The 20,957-nt window shown below is 37.7% G+C and overlaps 1 protein-coding gene across 1 annotated transcript in view; it reads left to right on the top strand.

Moving 5' to 3' along the window:
- ETNK1 (ethanolamine kinase 1) overlaps window positions 1-16,699 on the top strand; it is a 28,714-nt gene extending 12,015 nt beyond the window's left edge. The window contains exons 5-8 of the mRNA XM_015628480.3: window positions 4,861-4,944; window positions 6,610-6,770; window positions 8,733-8,806; window positions 9,888-16,699. Of these exons, the coding sequence (XP_015483966.1) occupies window positions 4,861-4,944; window positions 6,610-6,770; window positions 8,733-8,806; window positions 9,888-9,960 (392 nt within the window). The 3' untranslated portion in view covers window positions 9,961-16,699. The remainder of the gene's footprint in view (window positions 1-4,860; window positions 4,945-6,609; window positions 6,771-8,732; window positions 8,807-9,887) is intronic.
- The last annotated feature ends 4,258 nt before the right edge of the window (window positions 16,700-20,957 follow it).

Genomic DNA, 20,957 nt, shown 5'->3' on the forward strand with positions numbered 1-20,957 from the left:
GGAATTCCTTGAAAAGCTTCACTGTTATGGTCAATAGGCTTGAAGCTCCTAATTGAAAAACAAATGCTGTGTGCTTTTCTTTTTGTAAACAGAGTGGAGGAAAAAGCAATGCCAGTAGTGCATCACTTGTGAGCAATCCTACAAGTGTGTGAGTGGAGACTGGGTGGGGAGGAGGGAGGTGTGTAAAGTACTTAGGCTTCAAGCAAGCTGTAAACAGCTGGGGGAAACACTTGGAAATATGAAGTAAACATATTATTAAACTTGTGTTTAAGTATTGTACATGTACTGTGTTGTAAAATTTGTGCAATCTGGATACAGCAGGGATCATTTTCATAGTAACCAAACCTCCACGCTATCTGTAGAAGGGATGATTGTCATTTGGAAGCTGTTCTTTATAACACACTTTTTACAGAGCATAAATGGGATGCTCAGCTTTAACTGTAAAGAAGCATGTATAACTGGAACTGTGTTTAGCAGAACAAAAGCTTTTCTTGGTATAAAAAAGTAATTTTGGAAGAGCACAAAACATAATATTTTTAAAGATGAGCATTACTAGGAATGGCATCAAATTGTCTGAAGGTAGTTAACAGCTTTGGTGAATGCAATACTCTTGACTGAATTCACTCTTCCATCTAGAAAAGCTTCTGTGTATCCAAAAGACCTTGGTGGCCCTAAAGTGAAAACAAGAGAGAATTGATTTTCTAGATTAACTACCTTATTTTTTCTTTATTCTTCAGTGAAATTTGTGCAAAACTGGTAGTATTGTCTGGCTTTTCAGAAGCTGGTACAAAGACAACCTAGTTTATTTGTTTTAGTGATACTGTATTTATAATTTTGTTTTTGAATGCTTAATTTGCACATTTACTAGTCAGGGGGGTATGTGTGGCTGTGTGTTTGAGCTACAGACTCTCAGGATGTATTAGGACTTGTGTCCAGTGCAGTATGAATAATTATGGCTTGTTCCTGAGCTTTGCCTTAGACTTGTCCTCTGCATTAAATTCACATTAAGTTTTCAGACTTGAAAGAAAAATCACAGTCATGCCACATACTGCTTTTAGGAAAAATCAGTCTCCGGTCGTTATTTATGAGCCTGGAAGAGTGTGTTGAGTGTTAACTTCATTTAATGGAGTTTCACTCATCTGATTTGAATTTGTTCCTGCTGTGGCTGAGAGAACTCTGCCTCTTGCTGTTCTGTTAATGTCCATTCTCAGTCACTCAGGATATGAAAATCTGCAAGTGTTACTTTACATAACTTATAATTATTGCTGTCATCTACCCTTTGAAGGATATAGTTCAGCTCTTCACATTGCTTTTTATTGCAGCTTTGACATCAATAATACTCAAAATATGCTTGAAGCTTGGTACTGCTTATTTATAAACCTTGTGTTCTGATGCTCCTGAATTTGTTTGGGTTTGTTGATTTGGTATTTTTTTTTGTTTTGTTTTGTGTTTTAGCATGACCTGGGAATTTCAAAAAATAGCTGGTATTTTAAGAGTATTCAAATACTTGCTATTCAACATGATCAAGTATCAGAATTTTTTTTCTGCTTCTATGTGTGCTCTTTTTGCATATATGAAAATCAGTTGGCAGGGAGTTGTGTGTAGGTAGATGGATACTTTGGTTCTGTTTACTCCCTCTGACTGCTCAGTGTTTTCTGTGATCTTTGGTAGGAGTCTGTGGGTGCTCGGTGCTTCTGAAGACTGAGGTATTTTTAAGGCTTGTGGTTTTGATCTGAAAGCCTGTTTTGTTTTGCAGAGCTCTTTTGTGTATTTACAGCTAGAATTATCCTTTGGGTGGGTGACCTGTTTGTGAATTTTCAAGTATCTTCCTAGCACAGATCCTTGTCTTTGAAGCTGTTTTCTAGGGGCTCAGTGGCTCACCTGATGAGCAGGATGGGACAGAACTCAGGATACATAATTCAGGTGTAGTAACTACAGCCAAGACTTGGACAGGGGAAGTGTTTTCCCTATTAAACCATTAAAAAGAAAAAGCAGCTAGATAGAGAGGTGTCTTCACCCTCCTACCTGTCAGAACCCTGAGGAGATCTCACAGATGCTTTTGTTGATTACCACTTGATCTATTTAAAAGTGGATTTCTGGGGTATGCAAACACAATGAATTCCATTCTGTATCTTTCTGTGGTTTTGTGGGGTATGTTGCATATTGTCTGTCCTAGGAAATGCCCAGTAAAAAGAAATGTTTCAACTTGAAATGTTCCACACTCTTGACGTGTCTATTCCTGTCAATAGCAGTAACTTCTCCAGAGAGATGGCAGAGCTTGTTTTTAAATTTTTTCATTTCAATAAAGCACAGATGCACTTAGACCAGTGTCTCTTGTTGGGCTGCCTGCTCTCAGGGATATTGATGGATTGTACAATTTGTGGATAGCTTTTAGAAACCTTGAATCAACAGTTTCCTGCTAAACCAGTAATGCAAGCCATAGCTTTTAGAAGTGTATTTCTCATATGAACTGCAGTAAGTCTTAAAAGTAACTTCTAGTACAATGATTATTTAAACAATAACTGCAAACTTCTGCTTTTTCTAAAGCAGGGTAGATGTGTGCATGTGTACATTTAAGTACAGATGTTGCACATTTTTGAAGCAGAAAACTTCAACGTTGTTGCTTTCTTTCTGTTCCACAGGAAGAACTGTGCCTCTTTATTTTGAGCCTTTGTGCAAAAATTAACTTTATAGGTTGAGTTTCACAGTAGTATGAGTCTGAAATGGATCAGCATAAATGCAAAGCTTTTTTTGCTTTGAACTTTTGTCTTATCAAATGGGAGTTTGCCAAGTTTTCTCCGTCTGCTAGCCAAGGGCTGGGTATGCCCTTGTTCCTGCTTTGTGAGGACAGCTCCTAGTAACAGCCCCAGCATCTTTTTGTTAGCTTCAATTTTGGCTTGTATGTAATATTCTTTATATCTGGAAGCAAGTTTTTTAAATGTTATCTGTAATTAAAAATTCGTGGTGGCACATAGGGATGTTTTAGGTGAAATCTGCACGTGAAAAATTTAAAGTATTTTATGTATGTATTTTACGAGCAGACTTGGTGTGTTTGGATTTTATGTGAGGAAGAAAGAAAAACTTCTCTTAGTACAAGCAATAGTACTTGTTTTGGGGGGCAGAGGGGGTTCAGGAGGTCAGTTGTTTAGCAGAATGTTGGACAGGCTTGGGATTTTAGCTGGTTTGTAACTTTAGAGGTGTCTGTTTTGAAAAGCAGTGCAGGAGAACCATGGGGAAGAGCTAGCCTGTGAATCTGCCAGTCACACAGCAGCAGAAGTTCAATTGTGACAATAATATCTTGCCTGCAGCTGCTGTAAGATTTGCTGCTTCAAAGCTCTAGGGAACTTCAATTTTTCCACTGCCAACAGAATTTCCTGGAAGGAGCTTGCCACTTTGCAGGGCTGTTGGTTTGTTAGAAGATTTAACATCATAACCTTGATAAACAAGCCTCTCTTTCAGTGAAAGTAAGGGTGAACTCAGACGTGGAGGATTTGTGACTATGTGAATTATATTTGTGTTGTAGAGTTTAATTTCTGTTTTAAGTGCTTAGACAAAGATTTGTCCATCTGGAAAGCATAATTGTGTTAGTAGTTCAAGAATGGCAAAGATGAATTGCATAGAAAAGAACAATTCTAAAAAGCTTCTTCTGTGTGAACTTGGTCAGGACATAGGTGAAACTATTTTATTTGAGATGTGCAATATCCTTAAATCTTAAGGAGGCAGTGCAGTAGGCACTTAAAATCCTTAGTCTAGGAAATACATACATAATGTACTTAATTTTAATATTGTTCTTGATTTTCTTTTTAGCTTAGAGTTTTGAGTCAAAAGATTTTTCTCATTATAATAGAATGAATGTTTTTTGTTAATTAAATAATGCAGATAGTAATAAAAAAAGAGAAGAGTGTAGGATATAAACCATTCCTGGATGTGTTTAAAAAAGACTGAGTGTGGCACTTGGTGCCATGGAGTAGTTGAGGTGTTAGGGCTGGGTTGGTCTCAGTCTTGGAGGTCTCTTCCAACCCAGTCATTCTGTGAGGGAGAAGGGTGCAATGGTGAAAACCATATGTTAACCCATTGCTTCATTTTCTGATTGTTTAGTAATTTTGCTGGTTTCCCTTAAAATACAAGAGTTTTGATTTTATCTAATATATCTAGTTTAGATTTTGACTCTTTTATGTGCTGTAGACTTTCTTGAGCAGCTTCAATGCATTTTCCCCAGCTTCACTGCAGGTAAATGTAATTTAGAAACATTTTGGGCTGTGTTTTGCTGCTTTATCAGCCCTTGTTGACACAATACTACATAGTTTGATGGCTTTGTGGGCACTATGATTGTCTGATGGTTTCTTGAGACTAGTTGAATCCAGCTTAAAAAAGCAACAATTAAGAATAATCTTACTTTGTATCAGCATGTTGCAATGTGTTAGTCTACTGTGGCTGCACATATGTGTGAGAATAACAGGATATATAAATAACAGGACTGTTATTTTTTAAGTCAGGGGGAAATGGATCTGCTATTTCTACATAAAGTTTAAATAAAGAATATGCTACTGTGCTTCTCATTTTGAGAGTAAGGGAGGCCCTCATGTGGTAGAAATTAAAATTGATATTCTCCTACTTGGACTTGAAGCAGAGAGAATTGGAAGCTCTAAATTTAAGAGATTTCCTGAATTAATATTTACCCTTAAATATGACATATCCTAGAAGTCCCAGCCTTCCCCTGAAATGTCTGTGCGCACACAGCTGGGTACAAGGTGGGTTTGTGGTTTGTTTTCCCCAGAAATCTTCAAAGGACACCAAAATATTAGGGCTGTGACTTGATTTGATCTGGACTCTAATGTTGCTGCTGTTGTCTCATCACAGGTGATGTGCAGTTCATAGACTATGAGTACTCTGGGTACAACTACCTGGCTTACGACATTGGAAATCACTTCAATGAATTTGCAGGTAAGATTTGGGTTTCTGAGGTAAAAGTTGTCTGGTTTTACTAGAAACTCCAACAAACTCATTCTTGTGCATTCTCCTTTTTTGTTTGTATATCTAGTTACATTCTTACAGCTGTCAGCTCATGGTACCAGAATGTGTTGATATTTTACAGGCCAGTTATGCCCTTCCTTTGCAGTTCTTCTAACCCAGAAATGGAAACATCATGTCCTAAGTTCTGATGGAATTAGACAAGTTCAGAACACACAGCTTTCACCCTGTCCTTCTGTGAAGTGTCACAGAAACAGAGACAGCCCACTGTAGTGAAATACTGTGGGTATCACACTAGAGGTGTAGGTAGTGACAGTATTCTGTGTGATTCCACAGTGCCAAATGGCAGGATTGTGTGGTTTTTGGTGGTTTTGAATGTGTGCACGAAGTACTTGACCTGTCCTGAAGTAAGAAGTAAAGGCTAAGACTACGTCATAAGAAAAATGTGGGATTTTAGGTATAAGGTGTTTTTAGAAGAATTTATTAACTAGTTCAATTTTTTTTACAGTGAATGCCTGTTTCACTTACTCCATAAGGGAGAAATAACCTCAAGTGTGTGCTGTAATATTTCAGAGCATGGCCAGCAGGGAAAACCTACATAATGATTAGAGCAGATGGAAAGCACACTGTGGTGAAATGAAGAGCCTTAATCTACCAGTTGCTTCACAAACAATGTTAGGTTTAGATAACTTATATATATATTTATCAGGTGTGTATTTGGTAATTTGAGTTCTATAATTGGTAATTTAAACATTTGGAAAGTAAGCTAAATTATTTTACAAAATTGTATTTGAAACCTTGATTTTTCATTTTATGCTTCTGAAATCTACATCAGTAAGAGGAATACATACAGAAATACATTTTTTTTTCGCTTATGAAGAACAGTTGTGCTTCAGTTTTATTCTCTATCTAGTAGAAATGAGAATTATTTTTAAAATCTAAATTTATGTGGCTCTAACACACAAACACATTTAGGTGCTAGAAGATTGCAATGTTCATAATATAAGAATTAATGAGAATCCCTAAATTTACTGCGAGTGATAATGGAAGTGAACTGTAATCTGGGTTTGGGGATCCTAGGAGATTCCCTCTAGCCTGTGACTAAGCACCTCCAATATAGGAAGAAAAATAGGATAAAAATTGATTATGGGCTCCTAATTCTGCCAATGCCCTATGCAGGAGAGAGGCAGACTCATCTTAAATTTTTCTTAAAAAAACTTAGTGATAACTGGATATACATCTGGATTTGGTTTGGGATATTGTGGCATACAAGGCTTTTTTCCTACAAAATATGTAATAGTTCATCTGTTTGTGAGGTTTTTTGTTTCATAAAGCAAATACTTTTTTTTAAAGCTTTTTCTCAAAGCCCAAGGTGTTGAATCCCAACATACAGGCAGGTTCTATCTGGCTGAAACAAATTTGTAATGTGGAACACACTGATTTGCATGTGGGAAATTCTTGGTAACATGTAATTTATAAGGTCAGGTCAAAGTAACAATGTAGTTATTTGTCCATGTCAATTTGTGTATTGGGTTGGGAAGGAGTACAGTAATGGACTACTAATGGTAGTACTAAAGGGTTTCTAATGGTCTTTTTGTGCAACTTAAGGTCCTAACAGTATTCTTTTCTTTTTCCTAGGAGTAAATGAGGTAGACTACAGCCTTTATCCCAACAGAAAATTACAGGAGCAATGGCTGAGATCTTACCTTGAGGCCTACAAAGAATATAAAGGATTTGGCACAGAAGTCAGTGAAAAAGAAGTTGAAGTTCTGTATGTCCAAGTCAATCAGTTTGCACTGGTGAGTAACAAACACCTGATTAAAATATTTTAAATGATGCAGAGAAACCTTATACTCTTTGAACAAATGTTGTTGCTATTTTCTTGATTTTGATGTGGCATGTAGAGAAAACTTCCATAAGAAATAAAACTTGGATGTTCCATGGAAACTTGCTTCCCTGTTTCATATTAAATATTACCTGTAGAATATTCCTACTGAAGGAGGCACTGCACATCCAGAAAACAAGGAGATGAGCTTTGAGTGAGGATTTCTGTTGGCTGTTTATTGCTCTGGCAAGTTTAATTTGGCCACAGCTTATGGTGGCTCTTAGCTGAACTTTTGCTTGTAATAGTAAGAAGACAGAAGAACAAGATAGTGCTTCATGAAGATTTATAAACTTTAAAACCCTTTTTAAAAATAAAGACTATAGCATTTTCTTAAACTAGGATATTTTGATTTTATTTATTTTTTTCTATAGCAGATAAATAGGTGACTCTAGAGTCTCTGATCTTGTTTTGCACAGATAATGTGACAGGAAATGTTGCAGCTCACGTGCTTGTATTTTTTTTCTTCTGAAGACTAACATTCCCAGCTATTTGTAGGAGGAATAAGGTAGCCACTTTGGCTTTTTTAGTCCTCTTTCCTACTAATTCAAGCACGCCTCTGTTACTGTAATACCCTCAGTTTTCTGACAAAAGCTACTATTTGCAGTGAGGAAGTATAGTTAACAGGAAGATGATTACTAAACAAGCTTTAAAAACAACAGCCTGTGTGCTGCTATGCTTTTAAAATGTTAGTTGTTACTGTTAAAATCAGCTGTCCCATTCATTTAGGGAAGGTAGAGCTGCAATTAGGCAGGCTGCTGGTCTGTTTGAAAATATACAGCACTGTTTTGTCAGTTTTAAACAATGGTCATAGTAATGTTTGAGAAGATGGAGTTGTGTTTAGGGAGCAGGTCAGGACTTGCCCATACACTCCCCATGGTGCACAAACACCGAGGGACTCTTGTGTCAGTTCATGTGGGAACCTCTGTTAAGGGAAAACGACGTGGAGTTAATGGACGTTGATGTAAAATGATGAACTGCAACTCTCTGGCAGAGTTATCTGAACTAGAGGCACAAGAATCACATGGACACAGATTAGTTGCTGTTTTGAGGTGTTTTCAGGTATGTCCATGGATGTCTACTAAATTCCTGGTCAAGTGTTACATGCAAGCTTCAGGAAGACATTTAATTGATTAATATGAGCAATGATTTGCTGAAGTTCAAAGTCTGTCATTCATAACCTGGATGTCCAGAAATGTCTTCCACAAAGACAGTGTCAAGCTTATGTCCATTATATGTTCAATTTGAAATATAGTAACAGTCCTATCATTAATATAATTCATACTTTCAATCTGAAAGTGAACAGAGGCCTCCAGGCTACTTCTCTGGACTCCTAATGGAAATAAGTCTGGAACAGATGAGAAATTTGTGTAAATGCTGATGAATTAGAGGTTTTCCTAAAGCATTACATATCTTTGTCCAACTCAGGAGTGAAAGTGAGTGTAATTATAGAGGTCTAAGGGTAAAATCAAAAATTCAGAAGGAATTTCCTGTTTGCACTTGAGTTCAATATATATGGAGTAATGCAAATTTAATTAGCAGCACTAGAGGTGGTAGTTACATATCTGTGCATTTTTTTAGCATGGTGTACATAGTCATACAACAATCTACTTAATAAGTGACAAAGTTTATAAATGCAATATTGTTTCTCTTGAAAATGACAGATGGGGAGTTAGACTCCAGTGGATTTTTTCATCTACTTGTAATTTATTCTATAATACTGCTTATAAATCTCTTTGGTAAAGAGAGATCAAGTAAGTGCAAGAAGACTGGGTTTTGGGTGTTCTCTTAGGGCTAAAGTTTTGTGTCTGTGAGAATAGGTTTATGTGTTAGGTTTAAGATAAGGTTAATTTTTTGCTGCTGAATTTTTTTCTTTCAGGCTTCACACTTCTTTTGGGGATTGTGGGCTTTAATTCAAGCCAAATATTCCACCATTGATTTTGATTTTCTTGGGTAAGTCTGCTTGCTATGTACAATCATGGAATACTAGAGGGTGGAAAGGGGTTTGTGGGGCCATTTAGTCCAACACCCCAGCTATCAGAAACTGAGATCTGAGCAACACACCTGACCTCTGTGATCATACAATAAAACTCTACATTTTTAAGGAAAAACAAGGCAGTAAAAGCTGTCTGTGTTTTTGTTGCTGAAAGTTCTCTAAATTGTGTCCCTGGGTTAAAATGCATGGTTTACAAGGCAAAGAACATAATGTTTTTGGGTATTAAGTGTTTCTTGCTGGGGTGACAAAGGTGTAAAAGCCAAGGTGAGGTGTGCTGTAAGATGCAAGACCTGTGTTTCCAACAATAAGAATCAAAGATATAGTACAAAAGAGCTGGATTACTTATTGCATGGAGTGTTGATCCTGGAAGTTGCTATTCTTGTTTTAAAGAGTCTTTGTGCCACCAATGAATGTTAAGTTCTGTTTTGGGTATATACCTGTGTCTTTGGCCTTTTTAAAATGGTCGTTCATGGCAACAAGCAGAGGAATTAATTTTTCCACTGGAGAAGATTGAACAAGGTGATAAAATTCATCATTTTACCTGGAAAAAGGTCCCAGTTCAGAATTTTTTGCACTGACTAGTCCAGTTTACTGAGCTTAATTATGTCAGTTTTGTGATTAAGACCGATGTGGATTCCTAATTATCTCAGGCCGCAGTACCTGGCAGTCACCACAAGATGGAGTGAAAACACCAGAGATAAACCCCAAAAACTTGTCACCTTTGGCACATTTGTTTTTATTATCAAGATCAAATTTCTGTGGTACTGTAGTCCATAAAGAACAACTAAACACTAAACCACTACCTTTGATAATCCTGGAGCAGCATCTCTTTTGCAAACTGGGATTGGGGGATGGTGGAGAAATATGGTAATATCATTGCTCTGTTCTTAATTTCTTGCCTTGGCAGCTGCTAAGAGTCAGTTTTGGGAACAGGGTGCTGGGGTCAGTGGAATTTTGTCTAGTCCTACTTTAGCATGGCTGTTGTCATGTGAAGAGTTAGCTGTTCCTAACCTGGAATGTGTCTCTCCCTTTGACCAGGTATGCAATTGTTCGGTTTAACCAGTATTTCAAAATGAAACTGGAGGTCATGTCGTTAACTCTTCCTGAGTAATGAAGAGGAGGACTCTTACCAAGTGGATAGACAACCCCTGAATCTTTTCTGAGAACAGATACTGGAAAAAAGCTAAACATTTGTTGAAGTGCTGTAATGCTCACTTGGTGGTTCTTGCTTTATAAATAATGCCTCTAGACAGTCCTTCAATGTTAAATTTATTATGAAGAACATACGTACTGCTGTTGATATAAAACAGATTAGAAACTTGCTAAATCTATAAAAAGTTGTAGAAATGGCAATTTAATCCTTCTTTGTAATTTAACATATGTTGTATGTGAATTATTTATTATACGTTTAACATGATTCTGTTGCTGCTTTCATCAGTTTTTGTTAAAGTTGGGTGCAGACAGTGAAGTTGTTCCAAAGGATTCATTTAACAACTTATTTTATTGAAGTTGCTTAGCTTATGCTAAAGAAGACATGTCAGAGAATTCTTCTTTTAGAGGCCTACGAGCAAAAGGAGTGACAATAGACTTGTGAGATCTCTAGTGTGGTATAGCTAGGGAGAAGGGTTAGGATGATCTTTATTTCCTCCCTCCCTTTTTTTTTTTTTTAAAGGTAGCTTTCCATATGGTGGTACTTTTCTTTTGCACAAGAATCAAGCATCTTTTTGAAATTATAAATAACATTTTGTTCTTTTTTTCTTTCTTTTTTTTTTTTTTGCTTATTGAGCTGTAGAAATGTTCAAGCTCTGTGACCACAAGATTCTCTGAGGATATTGTACCAATCACTGGTGTTAGATGGACAACCTTCCATCTTTAACTTCCATTGGAAAGCTGCTTGTTTATTAAGTGCACTCTTAAAATCAAAAGACCACTATTCCAAACCTCTCTTCCTTTTTGAAACTTGATTCTAGATTTGAACACTATTCTGGTGTCTGTATCTGTTGTGCTCCAGTGGCAGAATGGACTGTTGGACTGGAGATAGGAGAGCAGAGATCCTGTTGCACTGGGGAGCAAGACACAGGTTTACAGTTCCTGTATGGATGACAACTTTCTGCTTTGTCATCTTCTAACCTTGGACTCTTAAGTCTTAAATGCCTGGTCCTGTAGTTGTGCAGATTCTGGTATGTCTGGTGGTCCTTTTGTTTTTTTTTTTCCTGTCAGCAAATTGTTTTCCAAAGCCTCCAGTTTGAAGGACAGTAAGGAAAAGTGTATGACTTGAGCAGTGAGGCTTTGATCATCACACACACTTTATTTCTTAAGGGTATTATACCAAGAATGGTCTGGATTACAAAATATTAACTGAAAAGAAAATGTTTACCTAATGGAACAATTCATAAGTTTGTGTGGAAAAGAGGCTTTAACTCTGAAAGGGAGGGTGGGATTGGGGGACAGGAGGTGGGAAGGAACCCATAGCAGAAAACTCAAGCCCAGCAATTGCAGTTTGGGGCTAGGCAGGCATGGACTTGACTCTCATGATACTCTGAAAAACTTTGCACTTTGGTCACATAAGTGCCCACATGTACAAAGTCTGTGCATGTGCATGAACACATGCAAACACAAACTTAGGTGGGGAGTCTGTTGTACAGACTCCAGCAAAGATATTTATTCAAAATTGCTTTAAGGCACATGGCAGTGTGGGTATGTGTGTATAGTACATATACACATACATACATATGTGCTTTTCAAAAGCTTGGAGTGATTCAGGACAAAGAAAATTCATGTGAATGAAAAATCTTCACCAATAAAGACCATTTCCAATGGTATTCTGTTGTTTTACAAAAGCACAGTTTAGGGTTTGTTTTTCCTCTTGTTTGTATTAATCTCTGAATGTTTCCATTTTTTTTTTTTTTTTTATTCAGTCAAAACCTTAAAAATCTTTATACAAATGGGAGAACTGGGAATTTTTTTCTAACTTGAAATGAGGTAACCATTTTCATTATCTGGAGGCTACAATACTGGACAAACTCTCTTTGATTGGAAACAAATAGGTAAAATAGACATTTATAATTTACTTTGTAGCAGTTATCAAGGATGTTGCTAGAGCTCACGAAGGCACTGAAGACCTTAATCTTCTGTACTTTCTCCCTATGGACTTCATTGACATTTGATGAATGCTGTCTTGTATTTCCTTTAAGTTCAGCAAGATGTCCTTGGAACTAAGATTGCTAAAGGTTTTTGAACTCTGTTACTATTTTCTTCCAAGCAGTGGCTTTATTTCTGATAGTGTTGCTTTGTATTTATGAAATATTTTGAAAGAAGGCTGTGAAGTTCATTTGGTCTTGGGAAATCCAACACTTGACAGATCCTAAGTTTCCCAATGGCTGGCAAAACACATTCCCCTTTCAGGTACCAGTACTACTTAGGTTTGGAGTTACTGTAATTTTTGTCAGTAGTATTTTTGTTTGTATAGCTCAAGTAGCAATAACTGCAGGAATGGAAGTTTGCTTCCGCAGAACCAAAGTTTTTCCTGAGTGCAGCTCAATCTCATCCTTGTGGAGTGAATCCTGTAAAAGCACTTTGAAGCAGGTAGCAAATAGTCCAAGCTTTTCCTGAGCCACTTTGAAGGAGCACAAGGACTGTCACAGGTTACAGTGGTTGACTTTGCAGTACTGGTCAAGGCTTTAAGTTTGCACGTTGGAATTCCCTTCAGACACTTCAACACTGCTCTGCATCAGCTTTCTCTCAGGAGAAGTGCAGGTTAAATCCATTTGTGATCAGCTCTGAGGAAATACTGTAAAACATCTCCCAAAATGAAATGCCAGTTACCTTGAGCCTTGTTCCACATCTGTTTGAGCCAGTAGCACTCGGATATCCTCGTTTCCTGAGGAATATCTACAGATGCATTAAGTTGGAAGTAGTAATTTGCATTGCAGATGATAAGGTAGCTTGAAACTGTGAATACAGGACATTCTGAATGTAAGTTAGGTACTAGAGAACATGTACTTGTTTCACGTAATTTATCTCGGTCTCTGTAATAGCAACATGAAGATAATTGAAGTAGGACAAAAAAAAAATGACTGGGCTCTAGGAACATCCTGTAGTAGTTTTGACTGTGACTTGCCAAGAAGATACTCTGTTGCCTTTGTTAAGTTAAGGGCATGAATGCCAAAATTAATAATTCTTGCTGTAGTTAAAGCTATATTGTAAATATAAAGAGGATTATTAATCTGGGCTTTCTTGCAGAAATAGCATCAAGTCAATAGACTGTAGTGGCCTGGTTGCTTTTGTAAAGCAGAATAGTGTGATTTTTTTTCCTTCTCATTTCTGCAGTCAGATCTGGCTAATCCAGGCCTAATTTCTTAGGTCATCCAAGCACTAAAGGTTTTTGAATGGTCAGTAGTCTCCTTTCACATAATTTTAAATGCCTTCATTGATATTTGCTGATTTACTTTTTAAAAGGACATATAAAATTTGCATTAACCAGGTCTGACTGTACATGTATATACAACAGTGTAAATAACCATTTGTAAATTAATGTGAATTGTACTCTATCTTGCGTTTATGTGTATGGCATTGTATTCTCTCCTATTTTGTAGAAATCTTGATGTAAAGAAGAAATCTAACTCTGTGTGCAGACTTCTTTTGTTAAATTGATTTATAACGGAGCATAATACTTTCATGTTAAGATATCTGTTTATAGCCTTGGACACCCAGTGTCTTTTTTCCTCATTAGCTTTTTTGAAATCTTGCTCTTGGGAATGATTCTGGGAATAAAGAGATTTATACAGTACTTACATTAAGAGAAAATCTGTTCTAATAATAGGGCAAACCATGTGTCAGAGGTATATGCAGTTACCAGTGGGATAGGGAAACCTGTTAAAACTTCATTTAAACTTCCAAAAACATTTCCTATGCGTTCTTGAATGCTGTTGACTTCTAAACTAAGGGTGTTGGGTTGAAGCACTCCTGAAGTGTGTGTTCCCATAGGGACACTGATTGAGGTAGCTGTGAGAGGAGTCCCTCAAATGTTTTTGGTGGATATAGCCTTCTAATAGGATTAGTTGCTAACTTTTAAGTGCTTATATTGAGTGCCCAAATCACTCATACAGTTCTGTCAGTTAATTTACTTCAACATTAGAACTATTGGTACTCAGAGTATTTAAAACTTATAGTGGACATATTTTCCCTGTGTGTGATTCCCTCCCCCTCCTCCTTGTGCCCACAACCCTACTTCTTTTAGCATAAACATGAATATAAAATCTTCCTTTCCATACTTGGCTTATCACTGTTTCTATTTGGACTAAAATTACGTTCTGCTTTGTCAGTACATGACTTCTCAATAGATCTTTTTTTGTGTAAAAAGTCCCTTTCTGAAGAGGCTTTTAACCTTGCAAACACAGACGAAGGTTAGTTTTTTCCCTGGCTGTATTTCATCACTGTTGCCTTTCGTTGTCTGTCATGAACTCCATTGTGTCTTTCAAGCTGTTAGTTTATTCTTCTCACTGGTGTGTTTAATACCTCGGCTGGAAAATTCTGGTTTGCAAATCTTATTCTCCATCTGACAAATTGATCTTGATGCAGTTTGTACAACCTCTCAGCCTTACCTGTGGTGACACTTGAGGTTACAAAGGTCCTGGGAAGTGAGTTTATCCAAGAAGTACTAGTCAAGAGGAGGGATGGGCTTGGTAAATGTAAGTAAAAGGAAATCACTCACTTGGAAGCTCAAGTTTTTTGCTATAGCAAGGTATTGAATATGCTTGTTTACTTTCATGGTTTAAGGACAAAAGCAAATTATAAAGTTTGTTTCAGAATGTTCAGATTTTTTTAAAGCCTTTGGTAGGTAACAGAAGCTTACAAATACTCTTTTGTTACTCATACCAAAAGAAATCTTAAAACTGGTTAACTTTTTGATTAAATAAAACATTGGTCTAAACTGCAGTGACACTATAATCTCTCGGTTGGGGCAGTCCTTGTAGTTAGCAGAGCAGGTTGACCACGTCTCATGTGTCTGTTCTAGGTGGTTGTGTGTTCCTTGTTTTCATGTTTTTTGTTATTTTCTCTGTTCTAAGACAGCTAAACTGCTGCACTTGGCAACTCTCTACTGTCATCTTCCACACCAAGCAGGTTGCACTCACAGTAGTGGAGCAGAAAGCATTTTTTCAAACCCTAAGGGAAATACAAGGCCGATGTGGAGCAGTCTTGCTGACAATTTTCCCTCCCTCTTTATGACTGTGAGTGACAAACTGATTTGTTTTCAATAGCTGTGAAAGATAGGAAAGACCTTTGAGCTTGTGCAAGGTAGATGTTTTGTTAGCCAAACACAAGATCTTTAGGAAAGGGGCTCTCTCAACAGTGAGATATCACACCTTTCCAGATGGAACGTGTTGGATTAAACCAGACTTTGAGGCTTAGAGACCTTCAGTGGGAAGGAAAATGTGTAAAAGGTTTGCACAGGCTGGTAGTAAGGAGGTGCTCCATCCAAGTGAAGTGCTGAGACCCTGGAAAAGTTTGATTTTGTTTTTTTTTTTTTTAATTTTTTCTTTTAAAGTGACTTTTACAGTTGGTTTGACCTGTAGAGGTTGTGTAATTCGGAAACCAGTCAACCTGCAGAGAGTGGGAAGAGACTGTTCAAAAAAATCATTTATTAAAAAGGAAGCACCTTTGTAGCTGATTAGTTTGCAATACATTGTGTTTTGGGTCTTTCTGTGTATTTAATAGTGTGGATGGTGCTCTGGACTGAATTCTTTCATAAAGGGTTTTATTACTATTGGGAAATGTCAGAAAACTGGTGGCCAGGCTTCACCAGATGACTAAATTTTTGGTTCAATGTTTCATACTGTTTCTGCAGCCTTCTAAAGTTGTCAAGCTGTTATCATAGTTTCCCAGTGGTGTAGAATTTAGTTTATGGACTTCCCAAATATCTTTGATTTGATGTTTAGAGAGAGAGGACACAGAGGGAAACTTCATGGAAATAAAAGGGAAAGGAAAATAAGTTACTTGAAGTCTAGGAAGCAGACTTTGACACTAAATGCTGAAATAATTTCAGATCCTGCACCAGCCTATTTCTGTGGCATTGCAACAAAAATATGTGTTTTTCCTCTATTAAGTGAATTTGCGTTTTTTTCCCATGTAGACTACTGTGCAAAATATGAGATGAAGGAGACCTTGGAAGAGAAACATGAAAAATATAAAACAGATAAAATATAGCATGATCTGGAGAAGAAGTATATGCTTCTAAATTTTTGGTAGTAGTAATTCTTAAGTGTTATCAGAAAATAAGTGTCCAGTCTTCAGTGTGTGAAAGTTATTTTTTTTGTAGCAAGTTTCCATTTGCCATTTTGTATCACACTGTAGTAGTTGATGCTGCTGTTTCATACTCAAGTGCTTTGGATAGTCTCAGCACAGAGAATGTATCCAATCTTTCTAAGGTGTGACTTCAAGTTTTGGTTCTAAGCCTCTTCACTAAAACCTCTTGAACACTTGCAGACACAGGGCCACAGCGTATTTGGAATATATTCCATTTTGTGTCATTTTCTTTGTTACTGCGGATTTTTTCAGTGTTTTTTCAAACACAAGTCCACCTGTGAGTAAACTAAGCTCAATTTATAAAAGAGCCTTTGTCATCTTCTAGCACCATCATTCCCCAAAAGAGTCCCTATGCCTCTTGTATGTTGTGGTATTTAGGTGCATCATTTATTCATTGGAGTGAATTGTATTTCTTTTGAGCTAAATGTGATTGAAACTATTCTAAGGCCTTCTACCACTGATTAAATGAAGTAATGTACCTTTCAAAGAGATTTATATTGTGTAAATAATTTCAAACTGCAACAATAAAGTTGGTTTCTAATGGCGCTGTTAGTATATATTGTGATGATTTTGCTTTCCCCAGGTTTGAAAACTCATGATACAGAATAGTCAAGAGCTCCTCAAAGGTTTTGGCTTATGTCCAAGTGCATACCTCTCTATGGGATTGACAATGCAGCTAAAAATAAATATTTTCAGCCAGAATTTGGCTTTCACAGAGTTAACTGTTAACCATTTTGCATATTAGATAGGCTTGGTCATTATCTGCTGAAATTTAATGTAGGAGATAAGAATTAGATGGAACACGGCTGTCAGGAGCGATTGCTGCCATTGGAAAGCATGCAAAGATAGGGCTGCACTGAAGTTTAGTTTAGTTTAAAACAGCTTCAGAAGTGCTGTTTTAACTCTGGGGGACCATTTTGTAGGCTGATCCATGATGCTGAAAATAAGCCCTGCATCCAGTGCCAGTGGCACTTGCTTGTGGATCTGCTGCAATGTGTTCAAGGCCAGATTGGATTGGGCTCTGAGCAACCTTGGGTAGTAGAAGGTGCTCCTGCCTATGGCAGGGAGCTGGAATTGGATGAACTTTTAGGATTCCTTCAAACCATTCTATGATTTCAATTTAATAGAGAACACTCAGACTATGACTGGGTTTCTATCCCTACTGAATTGCTGCTTAGAGCCGAGAGATGGTGTTTCTGTGGCATCCACTGCTCAAATCCTCGAAGATCCACAGGGAGGGCTAAGCTGTGGCTAATCATTGTTCACTCTTGTAGTTGCAGTGGAAAGGAGATCTGTGCTGATGAATTAATCCAAGGTAACCTGGAATCTCTTTTCTTCTCTATGTAAAAATCCTTCACAGCTTGGCTGGAAAATTCAGACTGAGATGGAAGTTGTCCATGGGAAGTAATGAAGAGGTTTTTTGAGGCCACCCCAGAAAATATGGTCCTGAATAAGTCATTAATTCTGCTTTAGATAAAGAACAAAATAGAGACACAAAGTAGAAGGGAAAACAATGGCATGTGTAGTGGATTCCAATGCTTAGCATATTTAAATGTCCACTTTATAAAGTGTGTGCTCCTAGGAGTCTTCCTGAGTGATTTAACCTTAGCAGCAATACAAAGCTGATTGGTGTTATTTAGTGTATATATATAGGATTCTAGGGTTATATATTTAACATGTATACATATTGTTATAGGTAACAATAATTATATCTATATATGTTTCCTTCCCATTCCTTGTTAATATTCCCTGCAACCAATTGGCAGGTTACCATCATCCCGGTCTCTTGCTCTGCTGTTTAGAATGAAGTTGCTCATCTGGATCTTTAGGAGTGTGAAAGGATCAGTATATAAAATTGTTGAAGAGGTAGTACTTGCCTGAGAGGCCAAAGGTGATGTCTACTTGAAACTGTTTTCTGGCTGACCAGGTATTCTGCCAATTGCTGGGTCAAATTAAAGGACACAGACACCAGTGGAAAGAATGGTCTTATTTTACTGTGAATATTAAGGCAGCACAAAAGTAAAATGATACATCCAATAAATCTACACACTTGGCTTTAGCATCAAGCAAAAGTAGGAAAGGAAAAACACCTAAACATTACTATACAAGAGAAAGGATAGTGACTGAGAAAGATGCATCACCAATTGCCTAAATACGTCACCATCATCCAGAGTCACTGGGGAGCCCTGTTTCACAGGGAGGACTTGGAGAACACTTCCCAGCAATTGGGAAAATCCTACACAGTGCTTCCATCCACAGGTGAGGTCTCCAAATTCACCCCAAAAGGGGGTCCAGCTTTTATAGGCCCAAATCAGCAAGTCAAAGTGACTTGAGTGTATTTTTAGCACAGTCTGATGGCACACTTCCTGACCAGCCAGGACCAGGGTTTGGCCAGAACCCATGCCTTGGCTGGGAGGGTTTTCCCCACAAATAGATCTATTCATGCCCGGTGAGAAAGTTTTTTAAAATGATACATGACTTGCAGATAATTACACAAGGTTATACAGAGCTAGCATAAGCGTCTTTGTAATCTATTTTTAGCTAAATAATACTGGTAGTGTTAGTCACACACTACCCAGGATTCATCTTGTAAATCAAGTCTGGCTGAGACCTGCTGCTCAGGCCTCAGCACATCCCCAGGGCAAGTTAGAAGCATGGCTTTTACTTTTCATCCTCCTTTTCTGTGGATACCTTCTTTTTCCCTGTGCTCTGGGAAATAAAGCAGGATGACAGACTCCAGCACCTACCCGCAGGTGGCAATGGAGCTGCAGGCTGTGCCTCATTGTTGGAGAAGCTTTTTCAAGACAGCTCTTTTCTGTAGTGCAGCATGTCATACATTGAGTTAAACAGGAAAAAGGGTATTCTTTTATCTCTCAATGAGTTGCAGCCAAGATCTGTAATTGCCTTGCTCTTAATGTTGCATAACTGTTAGCAAGACTCAAGCCAAGCATTAATGAATTTCCTCAGAACTTCATTTTTTAATGAGCATCATTAATCATTAGTCATGCATGCTACAACCTACACTTTTCTAAAGTGGGGCTTTGCCAGTCCTGTTACACTATAAAAACAGCAGCATGTCCTCCCCAGATTTTCAGTGAAGTATCAAGAAAAGACTGTGGAGAGAGTGAGACACAAAAAAATAATAATTATTTGACCTTTTAAATACTTAAGATACTCTCTGAAAGTTGGGCTGAAGCTTCAGCTTGTGAGCAGCTGCTGCTCCACTTTTCTCTGGGCTGTGGTGACAATGTGAGAACTCTGAAGTTGCTCTAAGCCCCAGTGGCTCTGCACATGGATTAATTGGGCTCCCTTGTTTTGTTACAAAATTCAGTGAATCTTTGAAGGTAAAACTTGAAAATAAGTTTGAAGAAAGGTGTCTAGAGGTCTACTGGCTGCTCTTTACTCTTCTGGATTGTGCAACAGGTTGTATTTAAAAGCTACAGAAGAAGCAGTGGGTTCCTGGCTGTCCCAGCATACTTACCTAGATTTAGCAATTCCAGTAACAAGCAAGGGGCAGTGTTTTGTCTGCACCAAACTGTCTTGCAGCTCCTTCATGCTTCTTCTGCATAAAACAGAGCTAACTTAATTCACCCACCTCTGCAAGTTAAGCTGTCATGAAGGTGCCAGACTGGCAGAGCTATACAGAAACAAAAGCTTTTTCTTGGTGTGTCCTACAGACACGCAATGATTCCCTACTCCTCCCAGTCAGCCAGCGGCAGGACAAGAGCAAATGGCCTCAAGCTGCACCAGGACAGATTCAGGCTGGAAATCAAGAGGAAATTCTTCACCAAAAGGGCTGTCAAGCAGCAGAATGGGCTGCCAAGGGAAGTGGTGGAATCATCATCCATGGAAGTGCTCAAGAAATGACTCTACATGGCACGGTTTAGTTGAGAAGGTGATGCTGGATTCCATGATCTTGGAGGTCTTTTCCCACCTTAATTGTTATGTGATTCTAAGTCTGACCCAAAAGGTGCAGTCTCCCACTGCAGCTGCTGACTAGAAGCAAGATTTCAGAATCAGATTAAGCCAAAGAAAACTAATGAAATTTTGTCTAATAATTCTGCACAAGGAAAAGCTCTTTTTTGTATCTTATGCACTATACCAAGAAAATGTTTTACCCTGATCTTGACCTATGTGAATACTAATGTTTATGGTTAAAACAGAGGAGTTGTCTGAGGTAGTGTTGTATAGGGGGAAGAGTAAAATCATGGACAGAATCACAGGTTGGAAAAGACCTCCAAGGTTACTGAGTTCAAACTTTGACCAAACACCACCTTGTCAACTAAACTAGAGCACTGGGTGCCAAGTAATTTCTTAATGTATCACAGATAATAACAATAATAATATTATCGAGGGATATTCATATATTGAAATATGGGATCTTCATTTGCAGGGATCAGAAAGAAGAGTGTGCTTCCCTGATGGGAATAGGAGCTAGTACAGTGGAGGAGAAAGACAAGGAAAGAATTATGGGACAGGTAATGGAAAAAAAAAATTAATGAAAAGGTGCACTGACATGGAAGGCAGTTGAGGGTTTAAAAACATGGACATGAAATAAAAGGAAGCACCCAAGATGGGGGGGAGGAGATACTGAATAGAGTGCAAGATTAAGGCAAGAGGTTTGCTGCAAATAATCAATTTGTCTTCCAGAAAATCAAGGGAGATACAATTCAGTACAACAACTATAACACAGTAAAATAAATACAATGTAAACCTATCTATAAATATAGGCTGAAAATACCAAAAGATGATAAAAAATTTTCTACCACTATGTTATTTGACTTAGTTGTTGACAATGTTCTA

This window comes from Parus major, chromosome 1A (genome assembly GCF_001522545.3).
Source record: "Parus major isolate Abel chromosome 1A, Parus_major1.1, whole genome shotgun sequence".
NCBI lineage: Eukaryota > Metazoa > Chordata > Aves > Passeriformes > Paridae > Parus > Parus major.